At 43.5% G+C, this 22,712-nt stretch overlaps 2 protein-coding genes across 4 annotated transcripts; one reads left to right on the top strand and one right to left on the bottom strand.

Moving 5' to 3' along the window:
* Positions 1-750: 750 nt before the first annotated feature.
* Positions 751-12,789, top strand: tmem184ba (transmembrane protein 184ba). Its single transcript, XM_053414100.1, has 8 exons — positions 751-1,065; positions 3,396-3,629; positions 4,717-4,882; positions 7,717-7,807; positions 7,985-8,152; positions 8,476-8,645; positions 8,731-8,925; positions 9,861-12,789. The coding sequence occupies exons 2-8, from the start codon at positions 3,420-3,422 to the stop codon at positions 10,088-10,090; spliced, it is 1,230 nt and encodes a 409-aa protein (XP_053270075.1). The 5' UTR covers positions 751-1,065; positions 3,396-3,419; the 3' UTR covers positions 10,091-12,789.
* A 2,063-nt stretch (positions 12,790-14,852) lies between these two features.
* maff (v-maf avian musculoaponeurotic fibrosarcoma oncogene homolog F) lies at positions 14,853-22,026 on the bottom strand. Of its 3 annotated transcripts, none has more exons than XM_053414096.1 (3): positions 21,697-22,026; positions 18,035-18,125; positions 14,853-17,791 (listed from the first exon to the last, which is right to left on the bottom strand). In XM_053414096.1, exons 1-3 carry the CDS (start codon positions 21,783-21,785, stop codon positions 17,348-17,350), a joined length of 624 nt encoding a protein of 207 aa, XP_053270071.1. In that variant the 5' UTR covers positions 21,786-22,026; the 3' UTR covers positions 14,853-17,347. The 3 variants fall into 3 exon arrangements, with proteins under 3 accessions (XP_053270071.1, XP_053270072.1, XP_053270073.1); XM_053414097.1 differs by lacking the exon at positions 21,697-22,026 and adding an exon at positions 18,414-19,899; XM_053414098.1 differs by lacking the exon at positions 21,697-22,026 and adding an exon at positions 18,236-18,403.
* Positions 22,027-22,712: the final 686 nt, after the last annotated feature.

The raw sequence follows: 22,712 nt of genomic DNA, 5'->3' as shown, positions 1-22,712 counted from the left end.
ATCAGTTATGATGTTAGGTGCTTATGAGAGTTGGACTTAAGTTTCCACTTACTAAAGGGAAACATTTGACAGCTTCACTTGAGACTGTCCTATTTAGATATGATTGTAAAATAAGGTTTAGCACTTCAGCAACTTCATGCTATCCCTAACTCTAAAATTAAAAAATCCAGTTCTGGTATTATTATAGAGATGTTTTAAATGAAGTCCCTGAAATCAAATTAATGGTTCTTTTCTTATATCTGTCCAAAGTCTTATTTAGCTAAGATTGGTTTTGATTTTCTTTTAAAATCAACAATATATGTATATATAGATAAGAAGCTGCAGAAGGGGTGAGATAACATTTGTTTCTACTCAACAAAGAAGTTTGTACAAAGTGTTAGATTTTTTCCCCTCATCACTGTTTGTAAATAAGTATTTGTTATGCTTATTTCTTTCCCTTGCTTGTTTAATTTCTCTTTTTTTATTTACATGCTCGAAATAAATACAAGTGAATGAATGTATAATTTTCCTAGTTATCAGGTCTCCTGTGTTGTGCATTTTGTTTTTTGCTCCTGACGTAATGTGGAACAACTCTAGAAAAACAGAAAAAAAATTGTTGTTCCAGTCGGGATTAATTTATCCGATTATTCCGACTGCACATGAATGCACTCTTGTTGCTTGACCAATGATTGACCCGCGCATGCTCACAGCGGTGTGTGTAAACCGGCGTGTGATTGGCTTAGGCGGCTCGTCCTCTCAGAGGAGGCGGGGCCAGTGTGAGCTGCAATTAATCCGAAGTAGGAGCTCAGAGGACTGACGAGCTCCGTGTCTGTAACTACAGAAACTCCGACCGCTCGTGAAGTTAACGGACAGAAAAGCAGACTTTTAATGACGCCGCAGAGTTTAACACGAGACACAAACTTTCAGCGGGGGCCGGTGTGTGTTGTAGACGCACGGGGTTGACGGGAAGGATCAACCTGGATGTCCGGGGAGCAACGGTGAACAAGAGTTACGGGCCGTTTGTGGGTTATTTATGGTCGTGAGTTTGTCCCGTGGAGGATTTCGAAGCAGCGGCTTATTAACCAGGTGAGTGGGGCCTCCGACACACCACAGGGACACTTCGAATTCACACAGACACACACTCACACGACTCACAAGAGTTGTGTTCCTCCGTGAAGCGCGGACACACGATCATCTGGGAGCTGAACGGTGAGTCTCTTCGCCGTGTTGTGGGTTTCACAGTCACTTCCGAACGAGTCTCCCGCAGCCTGAACTCAAACCAAATCACTGTTAACGGAGTAAAAACACACTTGACTCGGCGTTTGTGTGTTTTTCTGCTGATTTAATCCAGTTGTTGTTGCTGTCTGATAATCCAGAGTGTCTGTGAACCGCGTAATGACTTATTATGTGTGATCAACCCACACTGAACCCATCACCCCTTCCCATCTGGTGCTCTGCTTTATTACTGCCCCCTGCCCCTCTGATGTATTATTCCTCTCTCTCTCCCTGTGTGTGTGTTGTGTGTGGGTGTGTGACCCTTTTTGCCTTTCAAACACACAGATGTCCTTTCGCTCCAACACAGCATCATGTCACTGGTATTGTGTTTGTGTGTGTGCTGATGCCTTCACTTCTCCATGTTCACATGTGGATTTGCTGATTGCTGGCAAACCAGTACAGATGACCTGCTCACACACACACACACACACACACAGACACACACACACACACACACATAGTTTTGTCTCCATGACCTCAGAGGAAATGACATTGATTTCATGGTGACTTTCTCTAACCTTAGTTACTGCTTGCCTAACCCAAACCTAAAACATTTCTCTACCTGAAAATCTAATGGTTTACATTATGTGGACTCACCTTTTGCCCCTATAAGGAAGACAGGTCCCCATAATGTGCCTGTAAACAGATTTAGGTCCCCACGACATGAGTAATACCTTGACCCCACACACATAAACATGAAAACAACCTCATCCATTCATCCAAACCGCCAAATTCAATTACTTTTCCTTAAGACGATTAGTTTTGTGAAGAAACTGAATGGTGCGTGTGTGTGTGTGGGGGGGGTTGTAGCATAATGTCCGCCGGTCATTGTCTGAACTATTTGTTCTGTGTCCAATGTGACTTTCTATCAACAATCTGCCTACGAGACATAATAGGTGTCACTGTCAGTCAGTGGCCATTTTTTGCACTTGTACCCCCTCTTTTATTGTTGTAATCTCTACACACACACACTTAATTGATACAACATCAAGATCTCTGTCTCCCCCCTCCCAAAGCTTGAAAGCAACTGTCTGTCAGTGTACGAGAACAAACGCACCCTGAGGAACATGAGCGTGTCATCGTATAGACTCTGACATGCTGCTGCTTATGCAACATGTCTTCTGGCCACTTCCAGTCCGGTCACTTCAGAAGCCGGGGATACAGCAGCTTTATCTGACGCGTCTGGTTCATCGCCCCGTGAATTTGGTCACAGTGTAGGCTGCTGGTTCCTGTGTGACTCACTGGTCAGATCTGAAAAAGACGAGGTGGGAAAATGCACCACGTCGCAGAAAATCTTAATTCAATGAAGACCAGGTCTGGGCACTATCGACGAAAAAGGAAATCAACTAAGCTAATCATTTACATTTATTTGGCTCCAGAGTGAAGGTTGTGCTTGTTAACTCTTATGAGCAGAGAATAACACATTACAAATTTGAAGTGAGCATTATGTGTTAAACACTACTGGGCTATATCAATATATACTGAAATTCAGTTATATGGCTTTTGATGAAAATGATATTGCAATAATTATTTGTGTCATTTATCACAGGGCCCCATTGACAACACTACATTAGGTATGGTTTTTAAGTGATGTCATCGGTTATGGAAAAAAACCGATGGGATTTTCCCCCAAGATTTAACCATCCTACCAGGAGGAATCACTGCAGCCTCCAAAGACCAGAATGCACTGCAGCTTTTTGTTTGTTTCCATCTCACACGCTCTACTTAAAACAGCGAAATAAAAAAAAGGGGGAGGGTATATTAGCTGACAGTAGTCAAATAGCATTCTGCGAGACAAACAGATTTTTGTTCCATAGGGTTAGGGTTAGGGTTCCATAGAGTAACACTACTGCTGTTGTATAACGATCGTACTCACATTCTTGACTCGTAGTGAAATGTTGATTTACTATGTGTCTATGTTTATCCTCTATCTGGCTTCCTATCTCAGATGACACATGGCATTGATAGTGTAGACAGTGGGATCTATAGTCCAGGTTGATGATTACCGGTGGAAATGGATGTTCATACTTGGTGGATGTGTCACAGTGTTTTTACTGTTTGAAAAGACATAGGTACACATGCATGCACCGAGAGACACTTGGCTAATGTGTGATCTGTTCTGTCCTCTGTGTCCCTTCCAGATGTTGAGGCTGTGAAGGCGAGACATGCTGCTGTCTGAGAGGCTGGGAGAAGACTCTCCGATGGCTGCAGTGCCTGGCCCCCCGCCCACGGCGGCCCCGATGGGCCCCAACATTTCATGGCTCCCTGAAGCCCCGATCCTGACCCCAGAGCAGCCCATCTTCCTCATGACTCCTGCAGCTCAGGCTGTGTCGGGCTTCTTCGTGTGGACGGCGCTCATCCTCACCTGTCACCAGGTAACGGCTTGCAAACAGGAGGGGGAGGGGTTCAGTTTTTCCAACTTTAATCGTGCAAAAAGTTGTATTTATCCAAATGATGAGGTCTGACTGAGCAGACAGGGTTTCTTGAAGAGGTTGCTCGTAAACGGGTTGTAGCAGGTGCTTGTGTGTGTGTACGTGTGCGTCGCTTAATGCACAGGCAACGTGATCCTGATACATCTGCTCAGCCCCAGAGAAGGGCAGGGGTTGCATGGCAACATCCCTCAGCAGGTGTTTGTGAAACCAAGCGTGAACACACAGGAAGAGGAAACTTGATCCAGGTGGATGAGGAGCTTGTACTAAATCTGGTTGGAAAAACAAAAGTAGTGTTTCTGCACACATTCCAGGGAGGTTATGCGATTTATGAATCGTTAACATCAGTGACACCAAAAGTAAGGAGACATAAGTGATGTGTAAGTGTATCTGCATCTGCGTAAGGAGAAAACTGTTTGACTCGGACCTTCAAGTCCCTTTTGTAGAGGTTTTGATAGATCTGTTCCAGCTGAACCTATAGACTCTGCTGCTCTCGTGTTGAGGTTTTTAAATGATTATTTATACATGATATTTGCCACAGTTGTAGTTTCACACTTAAAGCTGCAGGATTTAGAAAAGAGGGAGGGGAGGAGAGCGTGAGAATACAAATACATCTTCCTGACCCCTCCTCGCCTCTCCACTGAACTCCACTGCCGTCTCCAAAGCCCCTCCCTGCACCGCGGGGCCCGTGCAGTGCAGACAGGATAGTAACCACAGCCACCTGATAAAAACAAGGAGACCGCCTCAGTAACTTTGCGAATAATAAAAAACAAGCACTGTAACATGTGAGCTGCTGCTGGTAATTACCTGTGATGCAGACATATGAGTGAGCAGTGATGGACGCCTGCTCAGACACTCCTTCTTGCTCTGATTAGTGATTTACCTGCCTCGTGTACCTCTATCAGATCACACTGACAATTATAGCAGCAGTAAGAACAAATGTTTTTATTAATATTCCATTTAACGCAAAACAAAAACAAAAAGTATGTATACAATCTTTCAAAGTTCAAGACGTCTCCTCTGTCTGTTCCAGATCTACATGCATCTACGCTTTTACAGCTCGCCCAAGGAGCAGCGCCACATCGTGAGGATCCTCTTCATCGTCCCCATCTACGCCTTCGACTCCTGGCTCAGCCTCCTCTTCTTCACCAACGACCAGTACTACGTGTACTTTGACACCGTCAGGGACTGCTACGAGGGTAAGGACGTGCTTTTGACGTACAATGATGCAGACAACGGGGAAAACAAATCTTGGACCTGCTCTGACAGAGTGCATGAGAACAACTCTTGCCTAAAGCAGGAGTTGTTTTCGTGTCCTAAAGGACTCCTCTGTTTGTAAATGTCACCAATACTGCCCTGTTTAGTAGTTTGCATTTCCACCAATGGTCCATCTTTACTGCAATGCTGACATCTTATGATACACCAGGATGTGTTCAGTTAACAGACTTTTAACGGCATTTGCTCTGAGAGAGGTTACCGGTTAAAATCCACCTCATTGTGGGGAACTTTTCCAGCTGACCTGCTGAAACCCATTTTGATCAGATTAGATTCGAGATGAACAACGCATCCATTCATCCTAAAAAAAAAAAATTCCAGGCACATTCGCACTGTGAATGTTTATTTTTCCTCTCACTCGTTTTTATGTCGTACTGTGATTTTGTATTTACCCATTTGATGATATGCAAGTATGATTGACTGATTTCTCTCAATCACAGGACAGGATAAAAATCCATACAAACCGTTTTTATAGAAAGACAGATATTAGTTTTCAATTATCTAAGTTAATGTGTGTGGAATCGAGCAGTTGGGATGTAAACATAGATCCTTAATTCACTGTTCACCGTGGCTCCGGTTAGAATATTGATGCTGTTTATTTGTGTCGATGGATGATACAGACATAATAACAAAAGCTGCCTGGTTCCGCTCTTTAAATTTGAAGCAGAAGGTTGTGACAGGCAGCTGCCTCCGCTCCCCTCTCTCTCTCTTTTTCTCTCTCTCTCTCTCTCTCTCTGTCCTCAGTCAATTGTGACGTTCAGGATAGAAATAGTCACCACGTTGTGACACTTCCCACGTCGGCGAACTGATGATGTCAAATGCATTCGGATGTTGAGTGTGGGGGGGGGGGGGGGGGGGGGGGGCACTCAAAGCATGTTTGGGCTTGTGGTTGGAAACGTTGTGTGTTAGTGGTCGTCATATCACTCCCTCACACCGATGCCTCTCCTACTCTTTTTTTTCCTTCTTTTTCTTGTTGTCCTCACTTGGCACCATCCCTCCCTTTTTATCCCTTCTTGCCCTTTGTCTCCTCCTCCTCTCCTCCTCCTCCTCCTGTTGCCCTCCCCTCCCCACCGCCCTCCTGAGCCCTGCCTCGATCCTTCCCCAAGGATGGCCGACCTGTTGCATGGCAACTGCACTCACAAATCTCCCTCGTCCACTGAAATGGCTTCATCAGATAATGACTTTCTCTCAACCAAACTTGCTGCGAAGTTACCATCCTCATTGTATGTAAGCCTACTGTATCACCGTGGCAACAAACAGTGCTGATGGGGGTCCTCGGGGAGGAGACGAGGGAGCAAGATGGTAAACAGCTCAGACACAGAGGGCTGTACTCAGACCAGCTCTCATCACGCTGATCAGTGCAGGAGCTGCTGTGTTTAGTCCGTGAACTGTCGTGTGTGTGTGTGTGTGTGTGTGTGTGTGTGTGTGTGTGTGTGTGTGTGTGTGTGTGTGTGTGTGTGTGTGTGTGTGTGTGTGTGTGTGTGTGTGTGTGTGTGTGTGTGTGTGTGTGTGTGTGTGTGTGTGTGTGTGTGTGTGTGTGTGTGTCTCACAACACCACAAACACTTAATCTTCATTTTCAAAACCGCCACATCACAATCACCTTAATTATACCTCACATGCACAGTCACACACACAAGCACATCCGCCCTGGGAGAGTTTGTGTCAACATGGACGCCCACACACAAATAGAGGAAGAGTCAGCTCCACGGGGGTTAACAGGATTAACCTGGTTTGCTTTTTTATGAGTGTCTCGTCGTCATCAGCCTCTGTGAAGTCTCATCACTCACTGAAGTAGCACAGAGGGGAGATAATCCCCTGACCACAAGAGACTGTCAGTCACATGAGGAAAGGTGTCTGTGTCTGTGCTTGCATGAGTTTGTTCAAAATAACTCCACAAATCATAGTAAAATGTTCTCCCAGCTTGGTATTAATATTATTTATGAGTTTATCTCAGATTACCTTTTAGAGCAGATTGGTCAAGGTGAACAAAAAGATGGTCTAAAAACACATTTTCCACGGTATCTCTGCAAATAAAAAAGACTACAATTAACATTGATCAGAAGATTATTCCCATTATGGAGAGATGACACTGAACTCATCTTTTCTTGTATATGATTTTTTTGACCAGTGGAAATTACAGTTTCGGCCCCTGGTAAAGAGCAATTAATAGAAAATCAATTTAAAAATGACCACAGAATAACCTTTTGAAATCACAGACTAAACTTAATATTTACATTACATTTTCAGTTGTTACATTTGTTTGTTATTTAGCAGCATTACACAAAAACTACTTAAGGGGATTACCACAAAACCGTGTAGAAGGATGTGGTATTGGTCGGAAATCTTGATACAAATTTGAGACATTTATTGATTGGTTTGGCTGAGCGTGTGCAACTCCGTGTGGACCCAAATGAAAATCTGTATCCAGTGGATTTAAACTTGGTTTAATAAAGGGTGTAGGCTTTTTCAACAGCTGTATGGTAACAAGGGCTTAGCTAGCACAACACAATTGTGTAGCTGAGAAACCTTAGCTACAAGTCTTGTTTTAATTTAAGGGGAATGTTTGGCCTTGGCAGCCGTATGTGCTCTGAGTCTGTCATGTCCTCTGTCTCATGGCGGGAAACTATTACAGTAACATGTACTGCCACAACAATCCAGATGATACCCTGACTTGTTCGAGGGAAACATGGCAAATAGAAGTGATGCCTGCGTAGAGATTATAACAAACAATCCCCTCTCTCCTTGTTTTTCCTGTAGCTTTTGTGATATACAACTTCCTGAGTCTGTGCTACGAGTACCTCGGAGGAGAGAGCGCCATCATGGCCGAGATCCGAGGGAAACCCATCGAGTAAGTCTCCTGCAGGAGGATAACGTTTCAAAAATCCCTCTCAACAATAACTGTTATAATGCATATATCCATTTTCTATCCTGGTGCTGCAACACTGTTAATTCCCTACAGACATGACAGATGACTCGTGTTATTTCCGCTGCTGCAGTCGCAATAACCTGAGCTTTGTCCCGTCAGGTCCAGCTGTATGTACGGCACCTGCTGTCTGAGGGGGAAGGCCTACTCCATCGGCTTCCTGCGTTTCTGCAAGCAGGCCACGCTGCAGTTCTGCGTGGTCAAACCGCTCATGGCCGCGGTCACCGTCGTCCTGCAGGCCTACGGCAAATACAAGGACGGAGACTTCGAGTGAGTTCTGCACACAAAAGGCAGGAAGAAGCTCCTGGATTCAGTTTCAGCTAAATTTACAGTAGTGGAGTTGAAAAGAGAGAAGTTTGCACCTACTTACCACCAAAAAAACTGATGGATTACTCCTTTTTAATCATTTAATTAATTAAATGTCCCAGACTGATCATCACCTCCTCCCATAATCAGTTCAGTTTAAGACTTTAATATCTAATGGGACATATAGGATTTTAGCCTGACCTATAACTGCGGATAATAAAACTTGATTACCAAAACCTCGTTAAAACCATGAACACCCCTCTCTCTGACTTCTTCTGTTTCCACAGTGTTGCCAGTGGGTACTTGTACGTCAGCATCGTCTACAACATCTCCGTCAGCCTGTCCCTGTACGCCCTGTTCCTCTTCTACTTCTCCACGAAGGAGCTGCTGAGCCCGTACAGCCCCATGCTCAAGTTCCTCATGGTCAAGTCGGTCATCTTCCTCTCCTTCTGGCAGGGTAAGTGAAAACCAGTGTGAACAATGCGAATACGGCATGAAGCGCTGTGAGCTCACTGGCTTCATCTCTATCCCTCTGTGGTCAGGCATGCTGCTGGCCATCCTGGAGAAGTCCGGCGCCATCCCTCAGATCAACTCGCTGGAGCTGTCCCTCGGCGAGGGCACGGTGGCCGCCGGTTACCAGAACTTCATCATTTGCATCGAGATGTTCTTCGCGGCGCTGGCCCTGCGGCACGCCTTCACCTACAAGGTCTACATGGACAAGAGCCTGGATTCACAAGGTGAGAGGATGCCCGTGACAGGAAGTGTGATCTCTGACACCTAGTGTGGATTTTCTTCTTCACCTCCCTCCTTTTTAAAATACAAAATAACTCCTTTATTCAGTTTCTCTTCATTCTTCTCTTTTTTTTTACCTCACTCCCACAAATGGGTGGAGTTTCTTCCCCCTGTTTGTACACATGAATCTTCATCTCTCTCTTGTCTCTCTCTGCTGCACCTTGAAGGACCTGTTCTGAAATACGGAGAGTTTGGTACGTTAAATACTGATGACCTTTACTCCTCAACCTCCCCCGATTTTATCCATGCTACTTTTTTTTTTTTTGCTGCTTATCTTCCTCTCGGTTGTGTTATTCTTTTCTTTATCCCGTTTTTTATTGTAATTTTTTTTTTTTTTTACCTGTAACTGTTATTTCTTTCCATTTTGTCTTTTTTATTTCTGGACAAAACCAGTCTCATTTCTTTCTGTCTTAAATCCCTCTACATCACTGGGAACCCCTTTTCCCTCTCTCCTTCCTCTGTTGACATCAGATTCCTCTCTCCCTCTTTTAATTCTTCCTTTTCCCATAATTTATCTTTCCCCCTACGCTCTCCTTTTGTCTCCCTCTAAATCCCTGATGCCCCATTCCTCTTCTCTCTCTATTTGTTGTCCCCTCTTCTCCTCTGCCAGCCTTTTGTCCCTCCAATAAATCATTCCTCCTCGCACTCCCACTTTTTTCCTCTGCCCTTCGTGATTCCTTTTCTACTTTCTTTCACACATTCCCTTCCTTCATCCTCCAACGTTCTTCCCCGCCTCTCAATTTGATTCCACCATAAATCCACCCATGCTAAATGATTTCCCCTCTTCTAAATCACCCCTTCTCTTCCCTCTCCCTTTAACCCTTTTCACACTCTGTCGTTTTCCTCCCTCTAACTCTCTGGAGTTGTCTTCCTCCCGCAGGCCGCCGTGCCCCCATGAAGAGCATCTCCAGCAGCCTGAAGGAGACCATGAACCCGGGCGACATGGTCCAAGACGCCATCCACAACTTCTCGCCGGCGTACCAGCAGTACACCCAGCAGTCGACGCTGGAGCAGGGGGCGCCGCCGCCCGTCTCCCGCACCCAGAGCGCCGTCAGCGCCCGCGGCGACACGGAGAAGACGCTCCTGCTCAGCTCCGATGATGAGTTTTAAAACGGCACAAAGAGGCCGTGGTCGTATCGCAGCTGAATCTCATTCAAACTGAGGTTTTAATGGCGGATGGTACTGGGTCCTCCAGTGCAGCAGGTCCTCTGTAGTGTGTGATTGATGGAGTCATGTGTTTTTGTTTTTACTTGTTTTTGGGACTGTTAATGAACATAAGGACATCGTTGCGTACACATTTCTGTAGCCACACCTCCCGAGCATTTGATTTCGATGGAACTCTCTGAGCTGATTTTGTGTTAAAACCACCGGCCACAAAGTACACATAGTTTTTGATTCACACTTATATATTTGACCTCAAAACAGAAGCTTGGAGAAGTTTAACTGCACATTTCAGCTCAGTCTCGTTTTCCTTCGGTCAGATGTGTTCAAAGAGGTTTTCTGGCTATGTCACGTTTTACTCCAGTCATGAAAATACTTGAATAGTTGAGTTTTTTTAAAGGGAAATGGAAAATATTAAAGTTATAAAAGTTTAGAACTTTTACTTTGATAAACTCAAAGAATATTTAGATATTAATTAACATGAACATGATAAATAAGTTGCTTTGCAAATATATATTTATGTGCTTCAAACAGAAGCTGTTGCCATTGTTGTGGCATTAACGTTACGTATGATATACAATTAATGAAATGTGATTGTGTGTTTTTTTGGATTTCAAGGGACGTCCTTCACTGCAGTGAGGGATCGGATTTAGAGGGAAACTTGGTCGGAAACATGGATCAATTTTGTTATTGATATTGGAACAGATAAGAGTGAGGCAGAGCAGATTATAGATTAAACAGTGCATCTGCTCCAGTGGGCAGCAAGAGTGAAGGGCAGCAGCAGCAGCAGCAGAGGCGTAATTGGGACATAATTTGAACGGCTGGTATTAAAGCTGGAGCTGGTTCCCACAGACAGTCGACCTCTGCAGGCCCCAATGTAGGTTAAAAGGATCGAGGGGAAAACAGGAGGATTGTAGGGTAACGCTAACTTCAGCTGCTTGTTCTCCATAGAGGAACAACATTATAGGAACTGCATATTTCACCGTCCTTCACATTTAGTAGAAGCGGGGATTGAGCTGCGGTAACGAGGTCCCACAGTTAAATGTGCTCAACCATTTGAGATTTAGACTCTACTGGCCAGTGTTGACATCAGACCCCAGGATCTTTAACATCCCCTGGAGAGCATTAAGATGCAACAGATAAAACTTCCTTGTTGATATCTTCAAATTTACCAAATAGTTTCACAAGTTAAAACAGACACTAATAACGCAAATACTCAGAGTCCCCTAGTGGATATTTGGGTAAAAATATGTCATTGTTTTCCCCCAAATGTCACCGGGGGCTTTCGTATGTTTGAGGTATTGAGTTGGAAGTTTGAAAAAAAATCCCCCAACATGTCAACCTGATACTTCTGACTGGGTATGTAAGAATTCTTCTAATCTGTCCACATGAAGTGAGTGTTCTGAGTTTGTCCTGACCCTCCCACTGTGGTGACCTCTTAGTTTGCCAGGAAAGCTTCAGTATTTTATGTTGTTTTTGCCCTTTAGCTTCACAATTTTTTTTTATTGTGCACATTATATTGTTCTTATTCATGAGAGATGATATATTCAAAAGCTACAAAGACACACAAACGGGCAATTCTGATGTCAGGCAGTCAATATAACGGTTAAAAATATGCATGAACTTGTCTCTTTTTTCTGCTGCTTCTAATTCCAGTCCTCTTTTCTTTTTTTTCATTTAATTTCACCGCAGTCAGAGTGGGTTATTTTTTAACTCATAATTTGAGGTCTTGACTCATCTGAATGAGTCATAGCAAGTCTGCCGACGTGTTTACTGTAACTACTTTCACTGCTCGGCTGTTTCTCTGCATGAACACCAGGGGGCTGTGTGGAGTAGACAGGAACACAGCCACTCTTAACGAAACTCTAAGCTTAGTGCATGTACAGCAGAAGAAAAAAAGCTTTGTCTGATGGCCAGTCTTTTACTTTCATTTCTGATAATTTCTGTGTGTGTGTGTGTTTTTATCTGAGGCTCAGGTCTCAGACAGAGGGCATTGGTCCTTTTTTATTTCTACTTCTGTTCGACATAATATTAGTTTTAAATCAGAGCGGTGCCACGTTTGTGTGAGTGAACCAGAGCCCAATGTTTTAAGCATTGCTGAGTGCTTTCTTGGAGATTACTGATGTTATTATCCCCTTTTGGGAGCTACAACTTTTAACATTAAAGATACATATTTATTCATGTGCTTCTTCATGTTTTGACACATATTTTCCTCTTCTCTTTCCTATCATGGTAGAAATAATTATACAAACCAATTAGATGCAAGTTTTGTTTTGTTTGTTCTGCAGCTGCTAAAGGCAAGTTTCCCTCCTTTAAAAACAAAGCAAAGCAGATAACATGTGTCCCTCTCACCGCACTTTGAACGCCATACTCGCTCTAACCAGACGAACACATGAGCTTTGCTGAGAAAACGCTGTCGACCTTGGTTGTAAATACACTTGTTAGTGCAGCATGTTGAAAAACGGGAGAAACAAAGTCCAAGTTTTGTATTTTTATTTCAGAACTGTGTTTTTATTTGAGCAATTTGTTGAATTTTGGTTTCTAGTTCTTTGTAAATATAAAAGCTGCTCATGATGTTACTATGTCATGTCTAATGGATGAATATTGGAAGATATAATAAATGATATTTAGTCTGGTATATAAAGTAACCCCTTGTATTTGTAATATTTCCATTGTCTGATTCGCATCCTTTGAACCCACCGTTAACAAACTGGTGACTGTGGCTCCAGAGGGTCGCTCACCCAACCTGATGGTTGGTAGTTTAATTCTCAGTTTGTATTCTGAAGATTCTGAACACCAAATTGCTGCTGGTGGTTGACCTGACAGAGAATGAATAGTTGTGAAATAGACAAACAGTAGTTCTGTATGAATGTGTGTAAATGGGTGGAGTGACTTGTACTGTTAAGTTTGATTGGTTGACAACACCGGAGAAATTCTATATATAAACGGTCCATTTAATATTACTAAATAGATTGAAGAGCCACTCCACAAGTTTTTTACATGTTCTTGTCATGAGGAGCCTGTTGAAAAGCTGTATCCTGTCTTCTAGTAAGAAATGTTTTACAAAGCATAGGCAGGAAAGGTCTAATGGAATGATCGGGTTCAACTCATACTGGAGGTTAATAGTTAATAGTTTTACTGCTGTTTCTGCTGCATTATTTGTTAGATTAAAGGATCAGTGTGTATGATTTAGTGACATCTAGTGGTGAAGTTGCCTGCTGCAGGTGAATATTCATCTCATCCCCCCTCCCAATCATGATGGAGAACCTAATGGTAGCCTTCAGTTGTTATAAAAACCCAAAAGGTTTTTAGTTTGACCTGTCTGGGCTACTGTATAGAGGACCCGCCCCTGATATAAATACTATTGGCTCATTCTTGAGAAAAGAAAACAACAATTCATACAAAATGTAGCTGATTACACACCAGTGAAAACATCACTAGGAGTATTTTGTATAGAAATTCTGCCTAAATCTTACACACTTTAAGTTTTAATGTTTTAGGTCCCCTGACTTTCTGACAGTGTAGCACTAGAGTGCTCAATTAGGTTTTTCTATGATGTTCCCTTGAAAATCACATTGAGGGAAGATTGTAGTATCCTCTGCTGTCAGCTCTGTCCCCATGCCCCATTTCAAACTAACCTAGACTGCCATATTATTTTCCTGATTTCACATGTAGCTTTTTATAATTACACCAGAGACCAACATCCCCCTTAAACTCAATCAAGCTGCTCCAGATCGTACACGATAGTCACTCATAGATCAGTCCCCTCAGTTTGCCTGATTATCTTCATAAAGATTAGGTCTTGTGAAATTCACCAAAACGTTGAAAAACGCTCAATCTCACAATGAGAAAAAGAAATCCAGCCTCCGCCTCCTTTAATCCAGTCAGTTAATAGGTTCCTCTCTTGGCCCACACCCACCCTTACACACACATTTCACTCAAATCTGTTTAATCCTGCAGATAGAAAAACAGCACTGAAAACATCACATCCTTGGCTGAGGTATTTAATCTGTTCAGTGGTATTTGTAGGACTTGCACATTTCCCATAAGCCCCTTGCCGCCACAATCAGGTATGTTAATTCTGCTGGCCTCAGTCTTATCTTCATCTGCTGTTACGAATGAGTGCTCTGAAGTCGCAGTGCTCTAAACCAGTGAATCAGCATTTTAAGGCCGTGAAACTAAATATCAGAGATCTCTAGAAAATACAATGAGCTGGATAACAAGAGGATATGTTTTAGAAACCTCTAAGGTCGTATTACAAGGAAAAGATTCGACCTGTTGCCTTGAATTACATGTGTTTTCTTTCCCGATTTATGCTGCGCACACACACACAACCATGCAACACAGCTGAAATAACCCTGACACTCACAGGAGAGCGTCAGGGATTTGGCAGCCGAGGCTCAAGTAAACATGAACCCTCGTGTACCTGAGTCAGCAGATTCAAGCAGGACATGTATGGTCAATATTGAGATAAGGACTTTACCGTCTGATTTATTTCGTTAAAAAAAGATAGGAGGAAATAATTTGTCTTTGTCATTAAGCTATTAACTCAGTTGTTAAGTCTTTAGCTACAATTCATCCTCGATCAAAACCATTTGTTTACACTCTAACCTTGAGTTTTATCTTCTTTTATCTTTTATCAGGAGTCACACATTGTGCAACACATCATGCAGGTCCCTCTTTCATTCGGCAGCTGACAGTCACAAACGCACCATTTTATGTACAATATGTACAACATTTATTATAATTAATATTTAAAATAGACAATGTACTTAAATTTTCACAATAGAAAAAATACAGGTAATAAATACAAAGACCATTTTTGTTTTGCAAGTATTACAAAACATCCAGCACAAGTTGACAGATGTGAGACATTAAAATATTGAGAATAAATGCTTTGCCACACTGATATTCATATAGCTAAATATATGCCTCATATCTTAAAGGAGTTATTTGTCAACACAGTCTAATGTGTTGCAATGCCTGCTTAGAAACGATATTGCTAGCACTATTCAGTGGCCTAGACTCTATGAGATCCAGGCCTGTTTGAGCTCCACTCGACTCAAACAGGCCGACGACCGACCGAGGGTTTCAAGTGAATCAAACGCCACCTCTCACCGCCTTCCTTTCCCAGCCCGCCTTTTTCCTTCATTCTACTTTCTTTCTCCATCAGCCAACAACAGCTCCGCCCTCTCTCGTCTCCTCCCCTTCGCCATCTTTCTCTCTCCGCGCCCTCCCACCCGACATCCCGGGTTTCTGCCCACCCTGGCCAATTCAGAAGTGACCTTAATTTTTTCCTCACACAAATAACATATAAACCATCATAGAAAAATAATATCCCTCCAAGAATCCACTATGACACGCCAGTACAAACATGGCAAAAAACACACACACAAAAATAAATCATACAGCAATATGGCCATTGGCTTTGAGCATACTTCTACTGAGCTAATAATTAACATTTTCGCAAAGTAATCACCGTCGCCACACAACACAATTATTAGACATGAGAATATCCCCAGACTAGTCATAAGTACGTCCGAAAACAGAACATCACAGCACTCGTTAGCTTGTCTTTTTAATAATATCTACCTTTAAATACAAATAAAATATAGAATATATCTCTGATAAATGTCACTCAACATTTTCGTCTCTCAACGGCACATACAAACATTACAAATAAGAACACAAAACCGGGAATGTTTGCAGAGGATTTGCATCGTTTGTGAGTGTGTAATACCGACCAGATGCGACTCCGCTTTGACACGTTTTTGGCAAAATGACCAACATCTGTTGTTGGGAGTCTAGCAGATATAGAAAAAGGAGGGAAGCCGCAGCAAAGTGTATCAAAATTAGGGGATCGTGAAACGAGTAGTGGGGTGGTTTAAAGGAGGAATTGTAAAGAGAAAAAAAAGGAAATGTGTGATCATGAACAGGTAAGAAGGAGCGATTACAGTCTTTCAACCTTCTCTCTCTTAGGTTTCCATTATTATAACTCCGACATACACTGAAGGCACTGCAGTAATGTGGGAAATGTGTACACAAGTCGTACGGAACTTTCTCCTCGAACCAAGGGCCAGAACAGGAAGGGAGACTGAAAAACCCAAAACTAAGACATTTCACTTAATGAACCGTTTTGAATTCATGAACACAGCGATTCTCAACCTGTTTTCTGGAGTGTGTAAAAACTATTTGATTCCAAAATCCTCGTGGCCTCATTGCTACGGGAGCTGTTAGGTAGCATACTGCTGTGTTTTTTTTTTTGTTTTTTTTGAAAGAATGAAGGAAATGTCAGAATGCGAGTGTGGAGTCTGGGGAATCCCCCGTTGCCCCTGCCTGGATATCAAGTGACGCTGAAGTTGAGAAATTCTGCGTTAATGACTAAGTGATTCATACAGTGAAACATTCTCTTACATGCTAACAGCAACACATGACCCTGGCCTGCTTATGAGGAAACACTAGCTAGCTTCAGACTACAACTGTACCAGGAATGCAGACGTTTGTCAAGCTAGAGGAAGCAGCGCATGGCATACGTCAGCTCCACCCTGGCGTTTCTTTTTTTGCTTGTTGGTCAGGTGCCATAAACTGAAAACAGGGGAGAGGCTGAAGCTGGTCGTTCGGCAGCACGTTCAGGGAGCACTGGCGTGGACTGGATTCGTTGAGTGGTGGGAGATGTACAGTAACTCTGTTCCGGCTTCAGTCCAGTGAGTTTAGTCAGTCGACTGTTTCGAGTTGTGAGGATTCTGCACACGCCTGTGCCCGACGCCTCGCTCACAATGCACATGCTGCGTTGTTCTGAACATAACTGAGCTCTTGGGTTTCTCAACAAACCCACTTGAGTAAATTTCAGTCGGGCTAAGCTATAGCATTATAAAAAAATAGCATGAAGTAGAGGACACCTCCACTTGTCCTGGATGAATTCTCAGCTGTTGCTTTAGAAAATGAAACGTAGCTGTTGTCGTTGCGATGATGTCACACGCCGCACTGTCGGCGCCGTGTCACACACACGGCTGAGTGACGCCCGTCGTCATGTGAACGGGGCTCGACGCACACAAGGATTTAGTATATTCCTGCTAATTTTCCTATTTGTCTTCCTATTCTTTAGCATGTGTATAGTACATGTATGCCTGCGGGTGTGTGTGTATGAATGTGTGTTTGCATTGCAGGTTGTGCATCCCTCCCCAAGTCTGGTCCCAGCAGCTCCTTCTAGGACGGCTCGTGTTCTCTCTGTGCCTGAGGCTGTGGTGGACTCTTGACGATGGTGATGACGGAGGCGGTGTTGAGACGCGGCGCCGTGGCCAGCAGGTTGCCCCCGCCGGCCTCCAGACCCCTGGCAAATCTCTGGAGAGCGGCCAGGCGCGCGCCGAGGCCCTCCAGCTCTTTCCTCATGCCGGCGTTCTCTGCGCCGAGTCTATCCACCTCCCTCTGGAGCTCCATTTTCTGCTGCTCCAGGGCCTCGCGCTGGGAAACCCGTTTGACCCGGCAACTGGCGGCGTACCCCCGGTTCTTTAAGGTGCGGCGCCGCTGCTTCAGCTTCTGGATCTCCTCGCGGGACATGCCGCGCAGGTGGAGGTTCAGCTCCCGTACCGTGAGGGACATGAGCTCACTGTCTGAGAGGACGGGCACATTCTCGCCACATTCCTGCTTCACCTGAAGGGAAGCGATGGAGGACAGAAGAAGAGAAAAGATGCAGTTGGATGAAGTGTTGAGGAAAAGGGATGGAGGAGCAAAAGACATCAACAAATGACATTAAAGAGCAACTGAACTGGGAGGAGAGTCAAACCTCTTTCCAACATTGCCATTTTCCCTCTCATAAAAATAGCCCAAGGCTATAAACATGACTCATTCTCCTCAAAATAATAAAAGAGAGTATTTTTTCTGGCTGTGTGTTACCTTCAGGGCTTTGCTGTTTCTTTCTGTCGTCATGATCCAAATGTCTTCAGCTTTTACCCCCCAAGCACCAGTCAACACAGATACAGACACTCTGGAAGCACAGAAACAGGACACACACACATAGACACAAAAAAAAGGTATGTTACCCCATGTGACTCAGGACATCATGCTGCTTTGGTCCGTATCGGGCCTGACATTTACCATCCGCTCACAAGACAGCCAGTCATGCACGATAAAGAAAAGGAGAACCCACAAATCGGTCATGCTTCTGCAAACGAGCTCTCTCATTAAACTCTGTGGCTCGATATGAAAGAAAAGAGGAGGTTTTGTAAGCGACATGCCGTTTTTCTGTTGGTTGAAATGCCGAGGAGGAAGTTACCATGAGTCCGTCCTTCGGTTGCACAAAGCAGGTGCCCTAACCAATTCCCTTTGCACTTCCTCTTGTCAACACAGCACCAACCGTTCAAAGCTCTCATTGTGGGAAAAGTCCAAACAAGAGCAGGCAACTATTTTTGTAGGAAATCGACTGTGCTCAGCGTGTTAAACGTGTCCAATCATCATATTTACTGAACCTGAAGGGAGACTAAATCAGATGTAACAAATTAACAAGAGCATTTAAAGGTGGACCTGGGTGATTCTTCTTCCAACCAGCAGCAGTAACAGTGTGTGTTTGAGTCGGTTCCGCCTTAACACTACTCTATTAGGAAATTTCTCTCTCATTGAGCAGTTAGCACACGCCACGCTGGGACTTCCTGCACTCCTCTTAAGGTCAGCTCACAAATGTTGTTATGTGGGATTAAAGTCCAACCTCGACGCGGGCCAACTAGATCTGTTTTTCCTTTTTTCTTCCCCCTCAGCTGTGGAGCTCGGATCACTACAGTGTTGATAGAAATGACTCTGCACTTCAGCCTGAGGTTGTTTCAGCTGAATGGCTAAAATATCTCTTCCCGTTAATATTCAATCGAGACCAACAAGTTCAACCTTGACTTTATCAAGCCCCAGGGTGTTTTCCCCACTGGGCTTTTCATTAAGGTTACTCTGTTTGCTTTCGCAATATTAAGAGTGGGTGGGCTTTTGTTTTGTCACACTGTCGCCTACAGAGAGTGGAGGAGAGAGTAAGAAAAAACTTGACGACAAAACTTGTGATACCACATATACGTAGCGTGGCAAAAATACAGCCCTGTGTTACTGTTGAGCTTTTGGCAGCTTAGTGAGCCAACTATCACTTTTCTTTGAGGAACAGGCCGATCTAGACGAGGTAATGCTGCAGCTAAATTTCACCGCCTCATGATTACAGTCATTTGCAGCTTCCAGAGCATATATGTGATCTTTGACATCTCGTTTTGGCCTCGTAACTCCTGTAAACCTTTCAACAATTACATTTATAAAGAACGGGATGTGCTGTTTGTTTTCAAAGAAACTCGTGGGAAAATCTGTTGTTGTTGTGATGTTAGAACTTGAAGTCTATGACTTTAGGCAATAAAGTGTTACGTTCGCAGGCTGGGTTGGATTTCTGTCTGCTTTTTCATTGAGATATATTAAAGTTTAACACATTTATACCCCTGATAAAAGAGGATTGGAGTCAGGATCCATTTGAAGTTAAGTTAGGTATTTATATTTGACATCCATTTCGTCTGTTGTCACCTGAGTTGACTTGCTAAAGGGAAAGTCTTCCTCAGTGACCTTTTTGTTTATGGCTGTCAGATCAAAGTGTGTGTGGCCACAGTGACCCACATATGTAAAAGACAACACTTAGATTGTTCTGCTGACTCCAGCACTTCCAGAGAAAAAACACTCCCAAGTAGACGTGAAGGGGGGAGGAACCAAACGGGAGTCATGTGAGTTAAGTCAGATTTAGTTGAGTTTTGTTTTAATGAGAAGGGGGGGGGGGGGGGGGGGGGTTCAAGGTCAGTTATGAATACAAACCCCCTTGAACCCCGGCTGAACTCCGAGAGTAAAAATGAGCTGCGACGTCACACGAGGCCTGCAATTCCTGTACAAGGTTTTTTTTCTTCTCTTTAATTTCGCAACTTTAATATTAAATAAAATATTATCAAATAAATGATCATAGTTAAGGAGATTTTAATAATTCCAAGACATTAATAAAGTTCAGCTGTTAGATAGTAATAGGGTAAATGCCACTATTACACTTCTAACAATGTAATAATGTTCCAATACCTTAGTACAATGTTTTGCTTTGTTAGTGCAATGACTATATTACTAACGATTTAACAATGCTCCTTTAACATTCTAACAAAAGATACATTATATCCTTTCTATAAATTGTCATTATTGACAATGGTTTTCCTCAAGTGACATGTCAAAAATGTATAAACAAGTCACAGTTTTGAAAGAGCACAGTTGTCTTTGAACTTGTAAATGGGTCAAATGTCCTCAATCTTCAACTTGTCTTTTAGGGCCAATTAGGGAAAGCTATGGACTTAATATTAGGTAAGCGCACACATAACATCACTAGTTTTAGTGAGTTACTGAAGTTCAGCATTTCTTTGGCTGTTTAAGTCTTCATATACACCAAGGATTTGTAGTATAAACAACTATTTTATGAAGACTGAAAATAGAGACTGTGTTTTCATACAAATTCTATAATAAGTAAAGTCAAATCATAACACTGCTGTTGAACACTGTATACGACGAGGTGATCCACCTCAGGCGAATAAGACACTGGTCATAATGGTCTGCAGTTCGCTGACAAAAACAACCCATTTCCCGGAATGCGTGGGACCTGGAGGATTTGCAGGAACCTCGGTGGTCGGAGCGACCAGAGCCCGGCGGTGGACTCCACTCCGGCTGGAACCGAAGCCACGGCCGTTTCGTTAAGTCAGGGTGATTCAGCAATAAACCGCTCACTCAGCTCCGCTAAGACTGAGACGGCCAGCCCCCCCCCCAACACACACACACAAAAAAGGTCTGGAAACAGCCCTGACCACTTGTCTATGTTTACATAAAGACAACATATATCATTTTAACCTCTTCGATCGCTATGAATCACACTTTACGGGACACTGTGCCGATTAAGAAACGCGATCAAAGCGGAACGCAACAAGTGAACGCGGCTCTAGGCTACAACAAACAAGGTTTATGCAGTCAAACACATGTCCGTTCGGGATCGTCTCAAAGGACCGGACCACAAACGGCCACCAGACTACTCGTGGAAAGTGTGTTTGACCATCTAACTACATCCACAACCCAGCCTTGTCCTTATAGGGAGAGGAGCTGGACAGCTCGGGGTGAAGGCGCCGCTACCGCCGCTGCTGCTATAGTAAACAGCCATCACGAGTGCCCACGACATCCATTTTAGCAGGACTTTAAATAATCCTTTTAAATAGCTTTGAGGCGCACAGTTGGATAAGGAAGTACAGAGCGCATGTGGCTGTCAGCGGTTGCTAATGTTGAGGGTTAAATGCGAGGAACGGAGCCAGATTAGCCGCATCATGCGAAACATGCTAGTAATGTTAGCAGCTAGCATCAGCGGTGCCTAGCGAGCTAAAGGAGATTAGAGCAGACAGCTGCCTGCTCAGTCGTCCTTGGTTGGTCTGCGAGTCCCCGGCGGACACCAGACTTCCACTACCCCGCGGTGACACACGAGCTCCGGCTACATGCCTCCATATCGTCGGTGTTTAAATGAAAGGAACGAGGTTTACCTGCCGTGTCGAAGCTTCTCTGGCGACAAAATGTCAGTCCGCCTTTTCCCGGAATTACTCCGCTGCTCTCTGAGGTTGGATTCTTTCATTCATAAAAAACAACCGAGCGACAATGACGTCAGGTCGAAAGAATGAGGGCGGAGTCAAACCCCGCCCCCGCGGCGTACTCCGGGAGGATGTAAACAAGGAATCCCTGAATCCCAGAACTTTTCCATGAGCAGCCCACCTCCTCCTCCTCCTCTCTCATCCTCTTCCTCCTCCTCCGTCTCCTCCTCCTCCCATCACTGTTCCCAACAACAAAAACTTGGAAAAATATCAATCATGCTGTCAAAAATAGGAGCAACCCCGCTCTGACACTGACGCAGTTTGTCATGTCAGCAGACTTCGAAGTAAATAACACATAACCCTCACACCCCCTCCGAACACGCAGAGTTTACACACGTGTCATAAATGCTGACCTAAACAAAATAAGAATTTAGCCCAGATAGAAAAAACGATATATATATAAAGACAGGCAGACAGAACTTGATCCAAACTTATACACACGGTCCAAATAGTAATGACTGCACAAAACTTTAATTTAAATGTACTCAATTCAGATGTATTTCGTCTATGACCAACACCTGAAAGCCAAACCTAGAATAGTATCTCATATTTATAACTGTATTTATTTTTATTTTTAAACCTTTTAAAACTGTTTATTACATGGTTTCAGTTCCATCTTCAAGACCGTCCCACAGACTCGCCTCTTTTTTTTAAATAAATCTATTTGGATAAATGTATTAAATCCCCACTATGGTATGTGTAGCAGAGCTAAGTTAAAGGTGAAGTATTAAGGCATAAAAGCAGAGATAACAGAAAACCCATTGGGGAGAGCATTTGTTAACATTTCAGAAAGCTGATCAACACTGTAGATGTTTTGAAGAAAGACCATTCAACGCTTTGTTAAGGGCCTTTTGCAGCTGGTAAACATTTAAATTGACTTGTATTTTTTGGCTGTCACCTGGCTCCCTTTT

Source organism: Pleuronectes platessa, chromosome 21 (assembly GCF_947347685.1).
Source record: "Pleuronectes platessa chromosome 21, fPlePla1.1, whole genome shotgun sequence".
Taxonomy (NCBI): domain Eukaryota; kingdom Metazoa; phylum Chordata; class Actinopteri; order Pleuronectiformes; family Pleuronectidae; genus Pleuronectes; species Pleuronectes platessa.
The sequence above is the reverse complement of the archived record's forward strand: the minus strand, read 5'-3'. Positions and strand labels throughout refer to the sequence as shown.